General features: G+C 40.4%; 1 protein-coding gene across 1 annotated transcript in view; it reads left to right on the forward strand.

Annotated features, from left to right (window-relative positions):
* Positions 1 to 4,178: 4,178 nt before the first annotated feature.
* kcnq3 (potassium voltage-gated channel, KQT-like subfamily, member 3) overlaps positions 4,179 to 22,662 on the forward strand; it is a 36,134-nt gene continuing 17,650 nt past the window's right edge. The window contains exons 1-6 of the mRNA XM_053652318.1: positions 4,179 to 4,331; positions 17,312 to 17,431; positions 17,793 to 17,919; positions 18,828 to 19,000; positions 19,757 to 19,927; positions 22,350 to 22,460. Coding sequence (XP_053508293.1) covers positions 4,179 to 4,331; positions 17,312 to 17,431; positions 17,793 to 17,919; positions 18,828 to 19,000; positions 19,757 to 19,927; positions 22,350 to 22,460 — 855 coding nt within the window. The remainder of the gene's footprint in view (positions 4,332 to 17,311; positions 17,432 to 17,792; positions 17,920 to 18,827; positions 19,001 to 19,756; positions 19,928 to 22,349; positions 22,461 to 22,662) is intronic.

Raw genomic sequence — 22,662 nt, forward strand, 5'->3', positions numbered from 1 at the left:
GTTGTTGTTGCACATATGTTTTGTCATTTTTTCCACAGCCTTACTCATAGTCTTCTTGTTTTTACTTTATATCCAGTGTTTACGTTTATGGTTCTTGTGTCATGGTTGTGGTTGTTTGTGATACACATTTTCAATAAAATCTAAACTTGCATCTACTGCCTCTTAGGGATGTCATGATACCAAAAATCTAGTAGTCGGTACCGATACCACCAAAAGCACACGGTTCTCGATACCAAAGTCGATACTACGGTGTGGTTTAAAAAAATATATAAATGAAAAAAAATTAAATTAAAAACTTTCCTGGAGGACATCCTCCTCTGACTGATACTGGCAAAAAGAGAGAGAGAGAGAGAGATTATATATCAAACACTGACTGACAATGAGTGGAGGCTACAGGGGAGGTGCAATCCTAAACACATGCGCACGCACGTGCACACACACACACGCACGCGCACACAGACACACACACACACACCCACCTTGTACTCTGAATGCAAGCATTAGTTTAAATTCACTGATATGGTGGCAGGCCAAAAAGATTTATTAAAAGCATGAACATTCGAATAATTATTAGTGACATTAGGCTGCATTTTGCTGACAGGACACGGGCTGAATGGCGATGCATGGTGGCCCATTAGGAGGTAGTTTATAACATTTCAATGCGTTAGCATCGTTAACAAATAACTGGCTATCGCAAACATTACATGGAGCATAACGTTAGCTGGTTTCACATCCACAATGCCAGCTGCCTCAAAGAAACATAATATAGGACTTGTCTTTCAGGTGCTTCGCCAAATTCCAGGTGTTTCCTCGCTTTGTTTTTAAATGAATGATAGCATCGGTTGCACACCGGCTTCAGAGCATCAATTATATGTTTGTTGTCATCCGCCTCGAATGCGAAGTATTTCCATATTTGACTCTTACCACCTTTCCTCACAACGAGTCGGGGCGGAGCTAAACTCATTGCCATCTTCTGTAGTTTTTCCCGTGTGCTTGTAGTTCTTGTTCTTCTTCTTCACCACTTGTGGACGAACTAAAACACTTGCGCATATTTGCTGCCCCCTTCAGTTCCAGAAGAATTGCAACCTCGGTACCTCCATTAACGTTTATGCATGGTTTTTGAAAAAAAAAACAACAATTTTAAGTCACTGAAATAAGTCCATATAACACATACTAAACATTTGTTCACAAGACTTTTAGCCTAGATCTGGATCTTGTAGCCTAGAGGTTTTGCTACATAATGATGTGATCACTCATTCATACAAACCAATATAGTCATTTAACTTTTGTAACACACTTTTATTGTCAGAAAGGCTGTATTGTATGTGAGGTGACGTGAATCATCATGAATATTGTATGTGATTGACACCTGAGGAGACAAAGATCCCTCCCCTGGGCCTATCAATGAGGAATGTGAATGTGGGAACTAGAAGAATGAATGTATTGTTTGTAGCTTATTTCATAAAATCAAGTTTAAGTTAAAAGAAGTAATCTGACTATAGATTTTCTTTACTTTACTTAAAAACTTTAGACCTACACTACTGTTCAAAAGTTTTAGATCGGTAACATTTCAAAATGTTTTCAAAAGAAATCTCTTCTGCTCACCAAGGCTGCATTTATTTGATCCAAAATACATCAAAACAGTTATATTGTGACATATTTTTACAATTGAAAAGTTTTCTATTTGAATATATTGTAAAATGCAATTTCTTGTGATCAAAGCTGAATTTTCAGCATCATTACTCCATTCTTCAGTGTCAAATGATCATTCGGAAATCTTTCTTATATGCTGATTTGCTGCTCAAGAAACATTTATTATTATTCTCAATGTTGAAAACAGTTGCAAGATAAAAGAAAAATAATTGAAGTGTCCAGTGCACATAGGGAGAGGCGAGAGTATTACAGAAGGTGGATGGTTTGTATGAGCCCACTCCAATGCGTAGCCTACTTGCGTAGCCTACTCACTCACATAGTATTGTATATAAGCATTGTAAGTGAGCAGTTCACAGCACACAGATGTGGCACATGTCATTGTGCCATTGTTGAAAACAGTTCCTGTTCAACTGAAGACACACGTGAACATCACACGCCTGGCATTTCCAAGGTGTGTCCTGCCTTTTATCGTGCTGTACTTTGCAAAGCATGCATGTCCTGCTTTAGGTGTTTATTGCTGGGGCGTTTACCTTTTTGTATCGATCGCCTCGGCACATTATCGTATGAATAGCGAGCTCTGCGCATGGGTGTGATCACATTAACGATAATTAGCTGAGCCAGGAGAAACTGTGCATCTCTTTAGTTTCATACAGATAACATTGCATGAGAATATTTGTTTTAAATGTGAATTGTTTTATTTTCATTTCAAGCTTTCTTTAGACATATGTTTCATGTTTGTGTAATAAGTATTTGCTGAGTTTCAGTTAATTTTTGTCATGTGTTTCAGAAAGATTCTTATGGAGACAGAGACAGCTGAAAGCGCATCATGTTTATTTTCTTTATTTTACAAAAGCACAAGGTTTTGTTGTTATTGTGAGCATACACAAATAAAAGTAGACCCTTTATAGTTTCTAATGATGTCTTACACTTATCTCTTAGGCAAAAAATGACTGAGTATTTTAAGTTGTTTCCGCTGTCATGAGGATTTTTTCATGGAATGCCACACACATTTTTGTCATTTAAAAGTTATTTATTTATTATTATTTATTAAAGTTAGTTATTTGTTATTTTGTTACTCATTGCTACATTACAGCCTTGTACTTGTGTAGGGTATTGTTGTCCATTTCTCTCTTCAGACCTTGACTGTCTAAATAAAAACAACACTCAAACCTTGTGCTCCTTTGTGGAGACCTATAATAACACATAAATATTTGTATTCATACAAATATTACCAAGTATTTACCACAAAGTCAACAAAGAGAAGACAACTCATAGGCCCTCTGAGAAGCGGGGTGAAAGATGGGCCTAATTGGACGCATCATACGGTAATGACAAGAAATATTATGGATAACAAAAGGAGCCTGCGGATATGTGGGTGCGGGTGGGAAAAGGCGACCACATTAAGGGGACTGCGAATCCACCAGGGAAGAGTGAAGTGTTGAGGGAAAGGCCAACAGCAACCTTGCACTGCCACATCAGATCAGAAAAGAGGGACCAAAAGCCAGGTTGAAAACCACAGTGCTGACAGACCCATCATTGCTGAGGGAAGGCAGGTAGGTGAGGAGGAAGACACTGCAGTGGAGTGCGTCCTTTCTTGTGAGCACAAAGGAGACACAACCGCCCAACTTGAAAGAGCAGAGCCAAGAAGAGCAGAAGAGCAGGCACCAGCTAGAAAGGACAAAATCAAGTGTCCAAAGACCAGTGAGGCAATTGCATGGCAAAGACTGGGCACTTACCTTAGCGGAATACTGGAGAGATCACTGCAAGGGGGTGTGGAGGCTAGGCTCAACCTGTTTGAGAAATTCTCTACCAGGAGTGTAAAGTCAGGTTCGGCATAATTACAACCAAGAAAACCACTGGTCTGAGGCAAAAAAAAAAGTGTGTGATAGAGAGAGACATTGAGCAACTGGTGCATCAGTGACAACAACACAGAAGGAACTTGAGGAAGGCAACACCAGGCTAAAAACAACCAGGGAGGAGCTGGAAGAAAACGTCAGAAAGCAGTACAGAGTAAGGAATAAGCCATTAGGGTCACCAGGGTATGTGCCTTGTCCAGCCCTACCCATGTCACAGTTTAACATCTTGCCCCCCAAGCTCAGCGAAGTCAGAGAGAATGTAAGAAAGGCCAAATCATCAGCAGCTCTCGGGCCCAATGGGATGCCCTAAAAGCTCTATAAGAACTGCCCAGCAATGCTAAAGCTGCTGTGGATCCTGATGCAAGCTGCCTGGAAAAGCATTGCATCCCATCGGAGTGGCAAAGAGCGATGGTGGTATTCATACCCAAGGAAAAAGACTCTAGAGTGATCAGCCAATTCAGGAACATCGCCTTGCTCAATGTTGAAGGAAAGATCTTCTCTGTTTTAATATAGAGAATAACCAACTACCTCATAGAGAATGGCTATGTTGACACCAGCTGCCAGAAGACTGGGTCCCAGGTTTCCCAGGGTGTGTGGAGCACTCATCTATGATTTGGGAGCAAATGCGAAAAGAAAGAACTGCACATTGTTTGGCTTTATCTTGCAAGCATGTATGGCTCAGTGCCGCATCAGCTCATCAACTATACCACCTGGTTCTTCCACATGCCTGACAAGATCAGGAGCCTGGTCTCTAATTACTTCAAGGACCTGCAGAAAGGCTTTGCCGTCCAGGACTTCACTACCGGATGGCAGCAGGTGGAGGTAGGAATTGCCATGGGATGCTCAATCTCCCCCCATCTTGTTTGTGGCCACCTTTGAGGTAATACTCATTGGAGCAAGACAGATGGTGGGAGGAGTCAGATTGTCATCTGGAGAGAAACAGAATCTACATGGATGATGTTACTAGCCTCCTGCTAACAGCACCATGTACAGATAGGCTGCTAAAAAGGATGGATGAACTGGTGTCCTGGGCAAGGATGATCAAGCCTGCTAAGTCCTGAAGTGCATCTTTCGAGAAAGGGGTTAAGAATGACAACACCATCTTTGTCATAGTTGGTGAGAAAATCCCACTGCTGGCTGAACAGTCCATCAAAAGCCTTTGGAGACCATACATTGCTGAGCTCTCTAATAAGCACATGGAGGAAAAGCGTGCTGAAACAGCTTTCTGACAGTCTGGCAAGGATTGACTAAAGCCAGCTTCCAGGAAAGTACAAAGTGTGGTGCTACCACACCACACTGTATCAAAGAATAATGTGGCAGTTGAAGTTGTGTGAAATCCCCTTAACCACAGTAAGCAAGTTGGATGGGAAAGCCAGCTGCTTCATCCGAAAGTGGCTGGGCTTCGTTTTCTTATCAGGGCAACATACAACACACTCCCCTGCCCACTGAACCTTTGGTTTGGCCAGGAAGAATGCTGCCCCCTCTGTAGCAATCCAAATGCAAGTCTCCAGAACATCTTATCAAGCTGCAAGGTTGCGCTCTCCCATGGGTGCTACAGATGGCAACACGATCAAGTCCTGAGCAGATTGGCCGAGGTGCTGGAGGAGTGTAGACAGGTCATAAGCATAGGTCTTCCTCCACCAGTGTGTCAGCACATGCAATTGGTCAGAGAAGGAGGGGGCAACACAAGTGCCACACCAAGAGTTCCATCAAGGAAAGTTCCCTTTAACCAGGACTGGAGAATGAGAGTCGATCTTGGCAGGAAGCTCCTGTTCCGTAGTGAGATCACCAACACAAGGCTCCGTCCTGATATAGTAATGTGGTCCAGTGGCACCAAGACCGTGCTCCTTATTGAGCTAACTGTCTCTTGGGAGGCTGTCTTTGAAAGGAAGAGGTTGAATTACTCAGATCTCATCGCTGAGTGTAAGGAGGCTGGCTGGAGAACCATCATCTAGGGCAGATGCTGTCAAGAGAAGATGTTAGAGTGGAACATAGCATGTCTGTTGTGGTGTTTAAGTCCAGTGAGGAGAGGTGGCTATCAGAGGGAAGTGAGGTTGTGACAATGGAGGAGAAGTGTGTGGGGGGGAAAGGGAAAGACGATTGTGATGAAAAGAGAGTTGTGGGGCATTCTATACCCTGTGGTGTGTGAGGGGTCATTGGAGGGATAGTGTACACAATTTCCATACAAATCTGCAAACATGAGCACATGATGATTTTTGTTTAACACTGATAATAGTATTTCACTGTTGTGAATGGGCTAATCACAAACACCCTGTGAGCAAACATGCCAAGTCACCACATGCATACATTTAGAGTGTATAATGACCTTTGGGAATTTCTTTGTGTTTTCCATTTAAAATGATATTACTCAGCATTCTCTATCCACATGGTGATTCCTCACCCTGACTGACCTTGAGTGTGACTTTCCTGGGTAGATAGAGGTTAATGTGAGAGAAACTCTATTAGTCTAATGTCAACACATACAGTGACAACATTAATCCTAACAGTCACAGCATTAGCTAAAGGAATTTCTCAGAAGAATATTTCTACCTTTGCTTGACATGGCATGTGCATGTTCAGCATCACTTTGTGGTAAGAACTGTGAATGAGCACAACATGCACCAGAAAACAGATAAACTCTAAGAGCCTCACACTTTGGCCTCTCTCTCTCTCTCTCTCTCTCTCTCTCTCTCTCTCTCTCTCTCTCATTCACTCACTCTGTAGTTTTTCAGGCTTCTGAAGCCAAGTCATGTGACATGTTGCCACAGTAACATTCGCATTTGGAGTGGAGGAGGGCTGCTCCAGTGCCCTCTGACAAACATACACGGTCATGAGGACACATAAAATTTAGATGTTTATGAATTTGGGTCTCTGCAGTGTGCACTGTGTGCTACTAAAGCAAGTGTGTGAGTGTTTTTTGTTTTGGATTTTTTGCTTTGGATAATACAGTGATATGCAGTAAAGAGTTGTCTGTTGCTGAGCAACTGTTCCAAATTAGATCTACTGCTAAAAGAGAGCAAAATCATTCAACCTACACAAAGAGATGCATGCGTGTGTGTGGTGATGTAGGGATAAAATGGAGACGTCTAATAATTCAATATTTTTTAATGCATGTGTCTAAGTGATTTATATAATTTATGTTCAAACTCGTTTATGCTTTATAGCTTAAATCACATAAATTCTCACTATGTGCAGAACTAAAAACAACAACAATTATACTTTAAACAAAGTATTTAGAGTACGATATATCATACGCTAGAAGATTGTGATTGGCTCGAAAATTTAAGGCCAGCACTCCCAAGTTTTTCTCACACACAACACAGAGAGAGAGAGAGAGAGAGAGAGAGAGATGCAACATAATTATGTGTTTGAATGATAACTTCAGCCTTGTTTTTCAAGTGTTGCCATAGAAACTGTGCATGGGGTACAATATCTGCATTAAATGTGTTTAGTATGAGCTGTAATAGAAGCTTTCACACTGAATGGAACAAGTTATTGAATTTCACATTCCACTTGATAGGTCTGCTAGATAAGAACAGACATATTTCACACACACACACACACACACACACACACACACACACAGATAGAGAAGTGAACAATTGCAGAAGTGATAGAAGAAATAAATCAACAGATTGTGCATTGTGAAATGTCATTCTAAATCAGCAGAAATGAAGGTTTTATTAAAATAAGAGATTCCGTTCATTTCTTCTTTTTTATAATTCATAAAATCTTTCAAATTCAAATTAATATTGAAGATTGAAATGTTATCATAATTTAGGAATGATATCTTATAATTCATATTGTATCTTATTTTACAGCATTATTTCAAACCACATAGCAAGTAGGGAGTCTTTTCAGATTCTGCCAAAGTTAGACAGCGACTGTGGTAAATTAATAGCTAAGCAAAACTGCTTCATTGGTCTCTCCAACACCAGCTGTAAAGACTCAAGGAAGGTGATCTGCCAATTGGCTGATCTGCCAATAAGTGTTTGATTCAGCTTTTACAAGCATTTTAATCATTAGGTGTCTATTTTTTACTGCTTGGATATAAATAACTCCATTATTCTGGTTGATGTTAGTAAGTCAGCTTCACAGTTGTTTATAACAAGCAAAAAAAAAAAAAAAACTCTGTCTTCTACTAACAATATAAACAAAAGTTAAGGCATCTTTAGGGTTATCATAACTTTAGGACATGTTTTAGGGGATTTTGGTGAATTTAATAGCAATAACTGCAACTACACACTTCTAATAACTGGAGATTTGTCTTTCACTTACTTCTAGGGCTACGATTTACTCCTATGCTTTGGATCATTGTGTTGCTGCATAATGTAGTTGCACTTGAGTTTCAACTTACAGACTAAAGACCAGACATTCTCCTTTAGGATTTTCTGGTAGAGAGCAAAATTCATGTTTCCCAATTATTGCAAGTTGCCCAGGCCGTGAAGCAGCAAAGCATTCCCACACCATCACACTTCCACCACCATGCTTGACCGTAGGTATCATGTTCTATTTGCAGAATTCTGTGTTTGGTTTACACCAGATGTAACGAGACCCCTGTCTTCCAAACAGTTCTGCTTTCAACTCATCAGTCCATAAAATATTCTAGGTGTGTTTTGGCAAAATGTAGATGAGCCTTAATGTTCTTCTAGGTTAGAAGTGGTTTTCCCCTTGCCACTCTTCCATGGATGCCATTTTTACCCAGTGTCTTTGTGATATTGGAGTCATAAACAGTGACCTTTATTGATGCAAGAGAGGCCTGTAGGTCCTTTGATGTTGTCCTTGGGTCTTTTGTGACTTGGTGGATGAGTAGTTGCTTTGCTCTTGGAGGAATTTTGGGAGGTCAACCACTTCTGGGAAGGTTCAGTACTGTGCCAAGTTGTTCCATTTGGAGATAATGGCTCTCACTTTGGTCCTTTGGTGTCCCAGAGACTTTGAAATAGCTTTGTAACCCTTCCCAGACTGGTGTATTTCAATCACCTTCTTCCCCATCGTTTCTGGAATTTCTTTGTATTTCAGTATAGTGTATTTCAGGGTAAAACCTTTTAACCAATTTCATGCTGTTGAAAAAGTTCTATTTAAGTGTTTATTTGATTGAACAGGGTTTGCAGTAATCAGGCCTGGTTGTGTCTAGTCCAGCTGAAGCCCATTATGAATGCAGTTTCATAGATTTTGGGAGTTAGTAACTGCTGGGGCAAATACATTTTCACACAGGCCCAGTTGGTATTGGATAACTTTTTTGCTTCAATAAATAACTATCATTTGATGTGGCAAATACTTATTCACAGCACTGTATAATCTACATTGATTAATTCACATTTGACTATAAAAATGTACATTAGCATGCATTAGCTTATAGGTATATGCTAACAGATATTTAAACATTTCTGCACACATAATCACACAGTTTTAAGTTGCAGTTCCAGGAAATCAGCTGAAACATATGCAGGTGCTTTTAGCTTTCACCTCCTTAATAACATCTAATGGTGCCTTAAGTGCTTAAGAGCAGCTTAGCTGACAGTACTCTCTCGTTCCCTCTGAGCTAAATGTTCTGCTTAGAGTGAATGTGTGCTCATTTGTTTTATGCGTCAAAAGTTTGCAAAGTGTTGCAGTACCTTTGGTGTTAAAGGTTTGTGCATGTTGTATGAGTCATAAAAGCCAATGGCCACAATTTAAATCAGACAAACAAACCCATTTGTGTGTGCACTAAGTCTGGCTTTTGTAAAACTGAACTCTATTTGACCCCTAAGTTGTCACTAGTTCAGAGAGGAATTCAACACAACTCATTAACAGAGTTACTTTGGTCGGTCAAATCAAAATGCAGATAGTGCATACTATCAGAATATTTCTGACAACAAAGTATGCATGCAGTCACTCATCCCAGAGAGAGAGAGAGAGAGAGAGAGAGGTCACAAAAGAGATACAGAGAGAGTTTATGTTGTTCTTTAAATGAGAATGATTTTTCAATTTGTATGTGTGTTTTTCAGTATTTTAGAAGATTAAAAGCAGAATTTGGACTTTTCTACCTGTCACTGAAATCTTAGGATGAACTCCTAGGTGTTTTACAATGGGGTTCAAGTTAACCAGTTATAAATAAATAAACTGCAAACTAGAGGTTGAACCAGAAAAATACAAGAACTACGAACACTGGTAACCAATGAAATCCATTGCTTAGTGTTATTGTACTGACACAAAACTAAGAGGGGGTTAGGGCATAATAGGCATAATAGAGGTCAATAGTGAAGTTGAAATTAATGAACTTCTGGAGAAAGATCAGCCTGTGTTGCCTCCTTCCTAGCTACTATACTGCATTCTCTTTTCACCAATGAAAGAAATGAAGAAAATCACAAATGAGGAGCCACTCAGAAGTCCGGCCTTTGAGGAGTTCTTTGAGGTTTTGCCTCTATTTACAGATACGCTTTAGCTGTAAACTTTAACTGTAAGCTTTTACAGTTTAAAAGCCTAAACTGGAAAAGTGCAGTTTAAGCTTTTATTAAAGAGAAAGGCAGAAAATTGCAAATCGAAAGGCAAAATACGTAGTCAAAAAGCAAATGAGGAGTCAGGCGATCAGCGAACTGGCATAAAAAGAGCTTAGACGAGAATCGAGAAACACGAGATCAAAACAGGATCAAAACCATGGAACGAGGAGCAAGGATCTAAGCCTTGGCATGGGTCTGTGATACACACACAGAAACACATAATACTTTGCGCCGAATAAAGACACACGAGGGGTTTTAATAATTAAGGTAATCAAAAGTGGAAATGAGAACAGGTGAGACATTAGGAAGGAACCAATTACATAACAAGGGCAGAGACAAGACAGAAATCAAAAGAAAACACATATGTAACTGTAAACAGAGTCAATGACAACTCGGAAGTGTGTGTTTCAGGCAGTTCATGAGGGGAAATCCATAACAGAGTACCCTGAGTCCCCAATCTCCCCCAAAAGGGCATTTCTCCCAAAGTGCCAAAAATCCTGGCCCTCTGGGACAAATGTCCACACAGCCCCCACACAGCGGGTATTAACTATAGAATAGCTGGTTCCCAAGGAGAAGACATGAGGCTCTCAATTAGCATATATATAATGAATATTGGTAAATGTGTATATGTGTTATGATATATGAAGATTATGTCCATCCATCCATCTTCTATACCGCTTATCCTTCCTTCAGGGTCACGGTGAAACCTGGAGCCTATCCCAGCGAGCATCAGGCACAAGGCAGGGTACACCCTGGACAGGGTGCCAGTGTGCCAGTCCATTGCAGGGCACAATCACATATGCATTCACACAGCCATTCATACACTACGGACACTTTTGGACATGCCAATCAGCCTACCATACATGTCTTTGGACTGGGGGAGGAAACCGGAGTACCCGGAGGGAACGCAGCACAGGGAGAACAAGCAAACTCCGCACACACAGGGCCATGGTGGGAATCGAACTCCCGACCCTGGAGGTGTGAGGTGAGCGTGCTAACCACTAAGCCACCGTGCGCCCTGAAGATTATGTTATTATAGATATTGTGATTTATGAAACGTCTGGAGTTCGTGTGGGTGGAGCTTCCAGAATAAAATCCAGGCCTGTTGATTTGTGTAAAGGTAGGTTGTAGTTTGGAGTTCGGAGTTGTAGTGCGAGTATATGGTGTATTTACCTTTCTGTGGAAGGAGTTACCAGCCAAGCGCTGTAGTGTATATATTTTTGTATAGTTTTCCTCCATTCGCCCCATTTCCCCTATTTTGTCTTTTTTTTTGGGCCTACATGTGGATGTACATATTTTTGTGCCTATTTGGTGGACTGTAAATAGGAGCACTCTTAATAAAACACCTTCGCACAAAAGTGCTATTGTGGCCTTGCCATCAATTTCCTTGTGCGGGACCAGTTTTCCATCATTCCTTGTCACAATATCGTTCATTCATTTTAATTCATTCAGTAACTGATTTGTCCTTGTCTGGGTTGCACTAGAGCCTAATGTCTTGACTTAAAATGGAAGTGTAAATGATTGCATTTGGGGGAAATAAAGAAAAAAAGCATTCACAGTCATTTCCAGGCCTTACAATTTGAGTCTGGGTGTTGCATTGGCCTTCTTTTATACTTGTTGAAGTTCTGTGATTAGAGGTCAGTGGAACTCCCTGGTAAGGTTTGTGACTCACTTGTGAGTCACTGTTGGCAGATCCAAGATTTTTCACACATAATTAAGCTGCATAATTAAGGCTGCAGCCACAGGATTATATTTTTTGTCCAGAGGTTGGGAATTTGTGCAGGCATTATATCATTCACATTTTCAACATACTTCTGTATGCTACTTTACAAGGTACTGGGTTTCCCCTCAGTGAATTGGTTTATTAATTCTTATAGATATTCTTTATTGATTATAGTATGTAATAATATAACTCTTTAGGAAAACTGTTTAGTATAGTTTTGTTTAAAATGTAAGACTTGTAAATATTACAATACATTGACAGTGATAACTATGATGTTGAACTTTAAAATTCACAGGTTTTTTTTAGGGATGTATTTTGAGTATTGGGCTAGTTTTTGGTGGATTTATTGATTATTGGGCTACTTTTGTACTTGTTTCGTTACACAGACCTGGTCAAATCAGAAGGCGGCTCAAGTTGGACTAATTAGACCCACATGAAAACAAGGGCCAGGGGACATAGCCGTGGCAGAGCCATCCACACTTTCAGTGGTGCTTGAAAGTTTGTGAACCCTTTAGAATTTTCTACATTTCTGCATAAATATGATCTAAAACATCATCAGTTTTTCACACAAGTCCTAAAAGTAGACAAAGAGAACCCAATTAAACAAATGTGTCACGATACGAATGCAGGTGCAGAATATAGGGTTTTAATAAAGCACGCAACATACAGAAAACACTAACATGAGGCAAAACACTGTGGCAAGGATTAAACATAAACAAAGGAACAAAAACACGGCTACAGAGACAAGGCATATAAAAATTAACGCAAGACAAGGAAGCAGTGCAAACAGTGGCTATATATAAGAGTGCTTGTTAACCAGAAAGTGATTCACATGCAGGTGGTCATGTGACTGATGAGTACGGTGCGGTGGCTACTGGGAACTGAAGTCCAGAGTTCCTTCCCTGATACATGACAAAATGAGACAAAAATATACTTGGTCATTTATTTATTGAGGAAAGTGATCTAAAATTACATATTGGTGGGTGGCAAAAGTCTGTGAACTTTTGCTTTCAGTATCTTGTGTGACCCCCCGTGTGTAGCAATAACTGCAACTAAATGTTTCTGGTAACTGATTATCAGTCCTGCACATCAGCTTGGAGGAATTTTAGTCCAATCTTCAGTACAGAACAGCTTCAACTATGGGATAGGGAATACGATAAATAAGATGGTCAATGATCAAGAATAACATTTTTATCTTATTTGTTCAATTGGGTTCTCTTTTCTACTTTTAGGACTTGTGTGAAAAATCTGATGATGTTTTAGGTCATATTTATGCAGATATATAGAAAATTTATCTCAAGAACCACTGTATGAACGCTATGACTGTTTTCTCTCTTTCCCTGCTGTGTGTGAAAGCACTAAATATGATGCACACTTTGTTTTTCAAATTTTTGTGTTTATCTGGTAAGTGTTGCTGTGTATTGTAAGTTGTAAGTGTTATGAAAGACATCACTAAAAACCATCTGGCAGTGTGGAAACTACTGCCAAATGTGTCTCCATGGGTTCTGTCCTCCATAGAAAAAGGTACCGGTCCAGTTCATAGCTCGACCCCCCCTGTTTCAGAGGCATGCTCATCACAGTAGTCAGTACAATGCAGAGCCCAACCTTAGCCCAGGAAGTAGATCTCTCTTGGACAAAAGGCCATAGAACATGTACCACTTATCTGAGGGAGGGAGGTTTTACAGCTGTTATTTACTGGTCCACAGAAAAGACGGGGTAGGCGGCCTATTTTAGATCTGCATCATCTGAACCGTACATACAGGTTCACAATGTTGATGCTCAAACTTATCGTTCCACAGACTCAGTTTGAGGATTGGTTTGTAGCGATAGATCTAAAAAAAAGCCACATATTTCATTGCCTAGTTCCTGAGGTTCGTGTTTGGAGGCAATGTGTATCAATTTTGGTCCTTCCTTTTGGTCTAACTTTATGCCCTTGCACCAATCACAAAGTGCATGGATGCCACGCTGGCTCCTTTGTGACTCCAGGGCATCTGTGTGCTAAACTACCTGGATGACTGGATAATTCTAGCACGATCCAGGAAGTTCAAAATTGAGATGTTGTTCTCACCCATGTGATGAGCTTGGGACTCAGGTTGAACCTCAACGAAAGTTGCCTCTCCAGTTGATAGTGACTTGTCTAGGGGTTATATGGGATTCAAATACAATGAGGGCGTGTCTATCCTCAACACGCATTGAGCAATGCTATCAATATTGAGCAAGATAAGGTTAGGTCTGGGCATCCCCTCCAATCTCTATGGAGACTGTTGGGGCTTATGGCAGCAGCAGCCAACGTCATACCATTGGGCCCATTCCACATGAGAACGTTCATTGGTGGCTGAAAGTTGGGGGTTTCGTCCTCGGATGAAACCCCTGAGAGTAATCAGTGTTACGCGGAGATGCCTACTTGCTCTGAGAAAGAGGGGCATCTCTTATTGCAAGACGGTAATGTTAGATGCCTCCCTCATGGTCTCCGGAGCGGCCCTCATCTAGTGTGGCATATAAATCACCTAGAAGTGTGGGCTGTACACCTAGCACTGATTTCCTTCTCCTCAGTTGATAGGTCACCATGTGTTAAACAATACAGCGGTGGTCTCGTATATCAACCACCAGGGAGGATTATGTTCAGGCCTCCTGTTCAGGAAGGCTCAACTAATTCTTCTCTTGTGGAGGGGAAGTTTTGTCAATGAGTGCAATGTACATTCTGGGCAACCGGAATGTGGGGGCAGACATCCTGTTGAGGCAGAGACTGAGGCCCAGGGATTGGAGGCTCCATCCACAAGTGGGTGAGTCCATATGGTGGCGGTTCGGCCAAGCAGAAGTGGACATATTTGCCTTTGAGGAGGCACTCTGCCCGTTAGGTTCCTACACCAAGAAAAAAACAAAGGTCAGGGCTGGACGCCATGGTACACATATGGCCAAGGTCACGTCTGTACGCCTTTCCCCCAGTTGCTCTGCTCCAACAGGCTCTAGCAAGAGTTCATCAAGATCATGCTATGTCTGCTGCTAGTAGCACTGTATTGGCCAGCTCGTATTTGGTTCTCGGAGATAATATCTCTGCTGGACGGCACTCCCTGGGAGGTTCCCGTTCGCAGGGATCTATTGTCTTAAGCCAGAGGGTTGATTTATCCCTCTGGGCCAGAAATATGGAAACTGTGAGTCTGGCAACTGAGGGGCACCAGCTCATAGATTACGGTCTCTCAATCAAGGTTGTAGAGACCATGTTAAATGCTAGAGCACCATCCACAAGAAAATTGTATGCATTCAAGAAGCACCTTTTTTATTTGGTATGAGGACCACCAGTGAGACCCAGTAGCTGCGAATAGCTACAGTCCTGGAGTTCTTACAAGAACGTTTCTCAGCAGGGTTGGCTCCTTCTACAATCACGGTCTACATGGCTGCCATTTCGGTCAGCCACGCCCCTACTGATGGAGCCTCTGTGGGGCCACATCCTCTAACTTTGAGGTGTATGCGTGGTGTCAGACGGCTGAGGCCCATCTGCAGACCACACATACCTTCCTGGGACCCTCTGTGGTCTAGGAAGGTCTGTCAGGCACCCCATTTGAGCCCTTAGACTCAATTTCAGAGAAGCTTCTGATCCTAAATGTAGCTCTTTTTGCGGGCCCTGACATCTTTGTTGCCTCTTCCTGCCTTGACTTTGCCCCTGGATTAGCCAATGCTTCCTTATATCCTAGGCCAGATTATTCCTAAGTGCCTATGCCTGCTGCCCAGCCAGTAGTATTGCAGGCTTTCTCCCCTCCTCTGTTCCTTACACCAAAATCAGGAAGATTGCACCTACTGTGTCCAGTGAGGGCTCTTTGTACTTACATCCACCGCTCCAGCCAGTGGCATAAGTCGGAGCAGTTGCTGGTTTGCTTGGCAGTGACAGTAGAGGTGATGCTGCATCAAAGCAGCGTATCTGTATTTGGATAGTGGAAGCAATCTTTATTGCTTATGAGGTGCATGGTCTCTCTACGCCTCTGGGCAAAGGGGCTCATTCCATTAGGGGGTAGCCTCCTCAAAGGCTTTATCTAAGGGGTACCCTTACAGGATGTGTGTGCTGTGGCAGAGTGGTCTACACTGCACACATTCATTCGGTATTACAGTTTGGTCTTATGGGCCAGCTCATATATGGTTCTCGGAGATAATATATCTGCTGGATGGCAATGCCTAGGAGATTTCCGTTCGCAGGGATCTATTGTTGATTTATCACCCTCGGCTGGAACCATTTGAAATTGTGAGTCTGGCCCCTGAGGGGCACCAGATCATAGATTCCAGTCTCTCAACTGAGCTTGTAGAGACCATGTTAAATGCTAGGAAGGTCAATGAGACCCAGTAAACTGCACATTGAGAACCCAATTCTTACAGTTCTTACAGGAATGTTTCTCAGCAAGGTTGGCTCCTTCTATAATTAGGGTCTATGTGGCTGCCATTTTGGCCAAAATGCCACATCACTTGAGCATGGCAGGCCTATAAATAGGCGTGATTTTACACAGAGTTCAGATACCAGTTACATGCGAGGGCACTTCCCATGGCGTGAAGCTAATGCAATGTCTCATTCCCTTCTCAGGGAACAGGGTTACATGCGTAACCCAGACGTTTCTCGACTAAGTTTAGGACCTCCACAGCAGTTTCCTTCTGGAACTAGTGGAGGTCTCCCATGTGCTCTGGCTGAGTACTAATAGTAGTCATCATGTTGTGACCATGACATGATGTGTGAAGCTTATAAAAGGCCCCTGCTTTGTCACACTTGTCCTTGCTTGGTCATTCTCACTAACTCTAGAGACACAGGTGGTTTACAATTATTTATAGAACCACAGGTTCATATGTAACCTACTATTCTTCTTCCTTACATTCTGGACTGCCAGGGTTTCCCTCCATAACTAGAGGAGATGGTTTTTAACAGTTCCTAATGTATTTCCTCAGACTGTGCATGGGGAAAATGAAGAACATGACAATACTATTCCCTCTTGAGGATAATAGTTACTTCAGAGATCCTTTCAAATGCTAATCAAATTTTTATTTGAGAATAAGTATCTCTTAAGTGCTGATACTGTTTCATTTGAGCATAATAGTCACTCAAATAGGTGAGAGCTGGTATAATTTTTTTGGTCTGAGTTAAATTACTCAACAAGAATTTAAATGACCTCATACTTCCCATATAACATCATGCATATTTGATTATGTGCCAGTTTGCCAATACAAACAGCCAGCACTCTATGTTTTTACTGAAACTAAAAGGAGTACCATTTTAACAAAAGAGCTAAAACAGTATAAATGAACCCCCAAACCCCCCCCCCCCCTTTTTTTTTGTCCTGTAAAAATAGTTTTGTACTTTATTGTACTCTGCTGCCAGAAAGTTGTTGTAAATTTATAGGGTATACTTTTTTATGGTGTTGGCTAGGCAGGCTTGGCAGTAAACATTCATCTGTTTTGTGGGTGAGATGGTGGAGGGAACACTAAAGGGAAGGCTGTACTTTTTTGCATTTCAAAACAGCCAAATCCAACAAACTTCTACCAAATTCACTGATTCTATAGAATGATTTCTGGTCTGCCAATTGGTAATTTTTGCTGTATTATTTTTTTAAACATAATCACTTAACCTATGGTACATTTTGTTCCTTGTTTCTAGGTTTTTGATAGTTCTGGCGTGTCTTATTTTGGCGATTCTAACAACATTTAAAGAGTATGAGGATGACTCAGGTCACTGGCTGGTGGTTTTGGTAAGTGTGTGCATGTGAACTTGTATATATGTAAGCATGTGTGTGTGTATATATAGTACCTTGTATAAATCTGTATAACGCTCTGGTCAACACTGTTTATATGTTGAAGATTTAACCAAACTAAATTTTAGATTGTTACACTGACTGTTCATTCACCTCTGGAAAGGAAAGGTTAGTCCAGGAGGTGACTCCATATGACAGACACACACACACACACACACACACACACACCGAGTACACAGTTATATGTTATGTGTGTGGGATGCTGAGTAAAAAAATGCTGGAAAAATTTACACTTTTATTAAACATTTTCTGTTTTCTCTCTATCTCACCTCTCTCATCTCTCTCACTCTCCCTGTAGGAGACATTCACTATTTTTATTTTTGGGAGTGAGTTTGTGCTGAGGATCTGGGCAGCAGGATGCCGTTGTAGATATAAGGGTTGGAGAGGACGTCTCAAATTCGCTCGCAAACCATTGTGTATACTGGGCAAGTGTCACAGACACACACTGACACACACATTATGTAATACTATACTTATGTCTACAGTAATACTGTAGCAAAATGATCTATAAATAAATCTATTTCTGATTTTGAGAAGTTCATGGAAAAAAAAGCATCTTTTTTGCTCTTTGGTTTTTGTTTTACAACATGAACATTGTACAAATAACCTAAGAAGTAAATTACTTGGCATCCCACTATACTTACTGTACATATTAGGAGTTGCATAGACTAGTAGACTAGTCGACTAATAAATTTACTAGTCACTGCTGTGAGGAAATTTTTGACTAGTCAGGGTGAAAAGGCAGAGTCCAAAAAAGCAGCCTTGTACTTTGGTAGTCTTTAAATATTTCAAGAATATTGAAGCATTCCTTGTGTTGAACTATTTACATTTTTTTTGTTTGATTGCAAACAGCTAAAAATCTGTAAATTTTGACAATAAACCTGATTTGCAATGGGGTTGAATAACTTTGATTGCAACTGTAGCATCCTCCATCCAACATAGGCCAGTTATTGAGCTATTAGCTTCCATGATGTGCAGTCTCAGTTCGGCAATCAGTGATTTCAAGTGAGCTGCCAAGTGGTCCACATACATGAGGTTTAAGAACTGGCATGTCTTTAAATAGTGTAATATAATTTAAAACATTGAAGCTTGTAGCTTGTGTATGCCCGTTAATTAAAATGTGGTTTGATGTGTTTTTGCTGTTAAAACTGCCTATATAAAACTGCATAAAAATGTCCTGTATCAAACAACGAATCATAATCACCAGAAAAGATGACTGGTTCACTACTGTTTTGAATTAATGTTTGACTAGTGCAACCCCGTAATGCAAAAACATATATAATACTTGCACTCCCTCTCACTGATGAAGACGAGGCATTGTGTGTTTGCACAGATATCTTTGTGCTGATTGCGTCTGTGCCGGTAGTTGCTTTGGGTAACCAGGGAAATGTTTTGGCTACATCTCTTCGGAGTCTACGCTTTCTGCAGATCCTGCGGATGCTGCGTATGGACCGGCGAGGTGGCACCTGGAAACTGCTGGGGTCTGCAATATATGCTCACAGCAAGGTACAACACACACACACACACACACACACACACACACACACACACACAGCTTCTATATTGTCAATTCAGAGAACGGTACTGTAGAGTCTCTTGTTCCCATTGTTATAGTCAATTGTTTATCCCTCTGTCCGGCCTGGAATGTACACATATATAAATACATCCCTACAGAATTCATTACATGGAAATGTTTATCACTAACACCTTGTAATTCATGTTATAAGTAATCTTTGTTTGTCCAATCACTATCACTAAAATAATGCTATTGTCTGCCAACAGTTGTGACATTTATCTTTGTGCATTTGTGTATTTATCTAACGGTGGTGTATCTTTCCCTGCTGTTTTGACATGTATGGCAGTAGCTTATAAGTCAAGAAACAGACACCTTGTAAAAAATTTTATTACAGTGAATATTTCAGTACATTTCTACTGTAGGTGTTTAGCTCACTCGGCCTAGGATATCAGTTAGCATGTCTCACAGCTGTATAGAAGTTTCAACTTGGGTACAATATGCTGATATCCTCTTGCCTTTGCAACTGTGACATTTTATTCATGTGGCAGTGGCATGTGCTGAGGCTCATTGTAAAAACATTAGTAAATGTGAAAATTACAATTTAAGGTTACAGATTACAATTACAAGGTTAATGCAAATTATGACATACAGTATACATTGCTTAAACATATTTCCAGTTTTAAAATAATTTAAAAAGGGACTGGGAGACTATTGACTGGCTGTACATATGTGTCTCTCTGTATCAGGAACTGATCACTGCATGGTATATTGGCTTCCTGTCTCTTATCCTGTCCTCCTTCCTGGTCTACCTGGTGGAGAAGGATGTTGTCTTGATGACAATACCCAATGATGAAGATGGCACCCCAACACCTGCCCAGGACTTTGATACCTATGCTGATGCACTGTGGTGGGGACTGGTAAGATTGGAAAACAAACTTTATAAGCACACATGCTTTATTAAACACAAACACCCCTATGGTACCAGTTTAAAAAAAAAATCACCAAACACCTCATTGAATTGAAACACTTAATTTATAGATGTATGCTTGGAAACCATTTCTACATTGGTAGTGCTTATGTCTGTGCTAAATTTACAGATTCCTCCCAAATAGTTGGAACAGAATGATTTGTTTCATTGTTCATTGTTTTAAAATTTATTCCTTATTAACTGTTAAAGTGAATAAAATACTTACAGCTCACAGAAGGACGTGGGAGTTACAATTGAGGCCAAAAGTGTACATACACCTAGGCTAAAGATATTCAGTCTCAGTTTTTCACAATTCCATGTTTCATATTATCATGCACTTCTTTTGGCAAGAATATTAGGGCATCTACTTTGTTCACATCAAAGGTAACTTTAAAACAGTTAGACACACATTTATTTCAGCTTTAATTCACTGTAACAGAATTCCAGTGGGTCAGACATTTGCATCAAGTTGACTGTCTCTTTACAGTCTGGAAAAATTTCAGAAATGTTTGTAATGACTTTAAGAGTTCATGGTGAGTGCACCTGTTGCTGTAAAAAGGGCCTACCTTTAGAGATGCTGCCTTTTAGCCCTTGATACCATGGAGAAATCCAAGCAACTAAGCTAACACCTCAGACCTCCACCACAAGCAAAAGCCTGCTTACCCCTTAGGAGCAATTTCCAAACAACTGCAGGTGCTATGAACATCTGTACAAATAATTTTATGCAAGTAGTAAGAAAATCTTGGGACCCTGCATCATTTAGGAAAGTGGCACAAAATATTTCTGATGAATGTACATCTGAGATGTTTAACTGAACCCCAAGACTACAACAAAGGAACTGCTGAAGCACTTAGATGCACCAGGTAGCAAAAATGTACACCAACCATTAAGATAGTACTACATCTCCATGACCTGAAAAGCTGCCGCAGAAGAAAGAAGCCCATATTCCAAGACTTGCATAAAAAAGCCAGACTGAAGTTTGCAGGTGATCACCTGATTTTTGGAGGAGAGTTCTCTGGTCAAATGAAACATTTAACAGTTTGGCTATAATGATCAGTGCTATATATGGAGGAAAACGGGTGAGGCTTTTAATCCAAAGAACACTGTGTGTGTGTGTGTGTGTGTGTGTGTGTGTGTGTGTGTGTGTGTGTGTGTGTGTGAACGACTAAGGTTAAAAAAGCGCTATAGAAGTGCAGGCCAAAAAGTATATATAAAAAAGTTTTAATGTGCCCAACTATCATTGGGGATTGGGAATACACTTTATCCTGGTCAGGGTCGCGTATATGTATATGTGAATACAGTCCCCTCTGAAACTATTGGAACAGTAAGGCCAATTAAATTGTTTTTGCTTTAGCCTGAAGACAATTGTGTTTTAGATCAAAAGATGAATATGTAGGTGAGCAAAAATATTTGAACATGTGTCTGACAGGTGTTTCTTGTTATCCAGGGGTGTCCTGCTAGAGTGATTGTTTAAACAATAAATAGCTCTGAACATCAACTCTTGGTTTGAGCCTTCAGTTTCTCTTGTGATCACTGTATTTGTTAAATATTTTTGTTAAAAAGGATAAGCCAACATGAAGATCAGAGAGCTGTCTATGGGAGAAAAAGAATAGGAAAGCTAGATTGGAATTTGCAAGAAATACAGAGATGAGCCACAAAAGTTCTGGAGCCAAGATTAACCTCTACCAAAGTGATGGAAAGGCTAAAGTGTGGAGAAAGAAAGGATCTGCTCATGATCAAAAACATACAAGCTCATCTGTGAAACATGGTGGAGGTAGTGTCATAATCCATCATTTTGGTGATGTCAGTGATTCACAAGCTTGATGCAGTTATTGCAAGTAAGTAATATGCAACCAAATATTAAGTGTTATTTAATTTAATTTACTTAAAATTAAATTAAACTAAAATTAAACAAAAAATTGGGCGGTCTGAAACAATAGGTTCTATATTTTTTGTTCTTTAACACATTTAGATGTAAATACCATGAAAATCCATCTTTTGATCTCAAACCCAAATGTCTTTGGTGTATAGCACAAACAAATGAATTGGCTTTGCCAACAACAAAAATGCTGTAAGTATTTTTTAGTAATATTAATACTTTTACCATGTTTTAGTAGTAAGTATGAAAAATTTGATGATTTGTGTTCTTTGAGTGTTCTTTTGTTGTATCATGCATGTTTCTATGTACTGGGCTTTTGTTGTTTCATTCAAAGAGGTCTTTCAGATGTCTATCCCAAATAGATGAACTATAACACTGAATACTGACACTGGAAATGTGCCTAAGGATGTCAGTGTACAAAATAGGTAGCTGATTGTTTATGTGAAAAAGAGAGAAAACTGTGAAACTCAGTAATAATTCATCCCTGTCTCAGATAACTTTGACAACCATTGGTTATGGTGATAAGACACCAAAGACATGGCCAGGACGTCTACTTGCCGGGACCTTCACTTTGATTGGTGTTTCATTTTTTGCTTTGCCAGCGGTAAGTATTACTCCATTTTGCCAACAATACATGTGGGAGCATGCAATTTCTTATCATGCCAATCTCTTTAGCATTTGCTCAGTGTGTACAGGCACTCAAATTAATGCTGTGTGCTGGCCCAACCCTTTGTTTTTGTTCTCCTTGTACTTAGATTTATAGTGAAATAGCTCTGCCAGAAGTCATCAACGAAAGCAGAATGGGT

This window comes from Ictalurus furcatus, chromosome 20 (assembly GCF_023375685.1).
Source record: "Ictalurus furcatus strain D&B chromosome 20, Billie_1.0, whole genome shotgun sequence".
NCBI classification, from domain to species: Eukaryota; Metazoa; Chordata; class Actinopteri; order Siluriformes; family Ictaluridae; genus Ictalurus; species Ictalurus furcatus.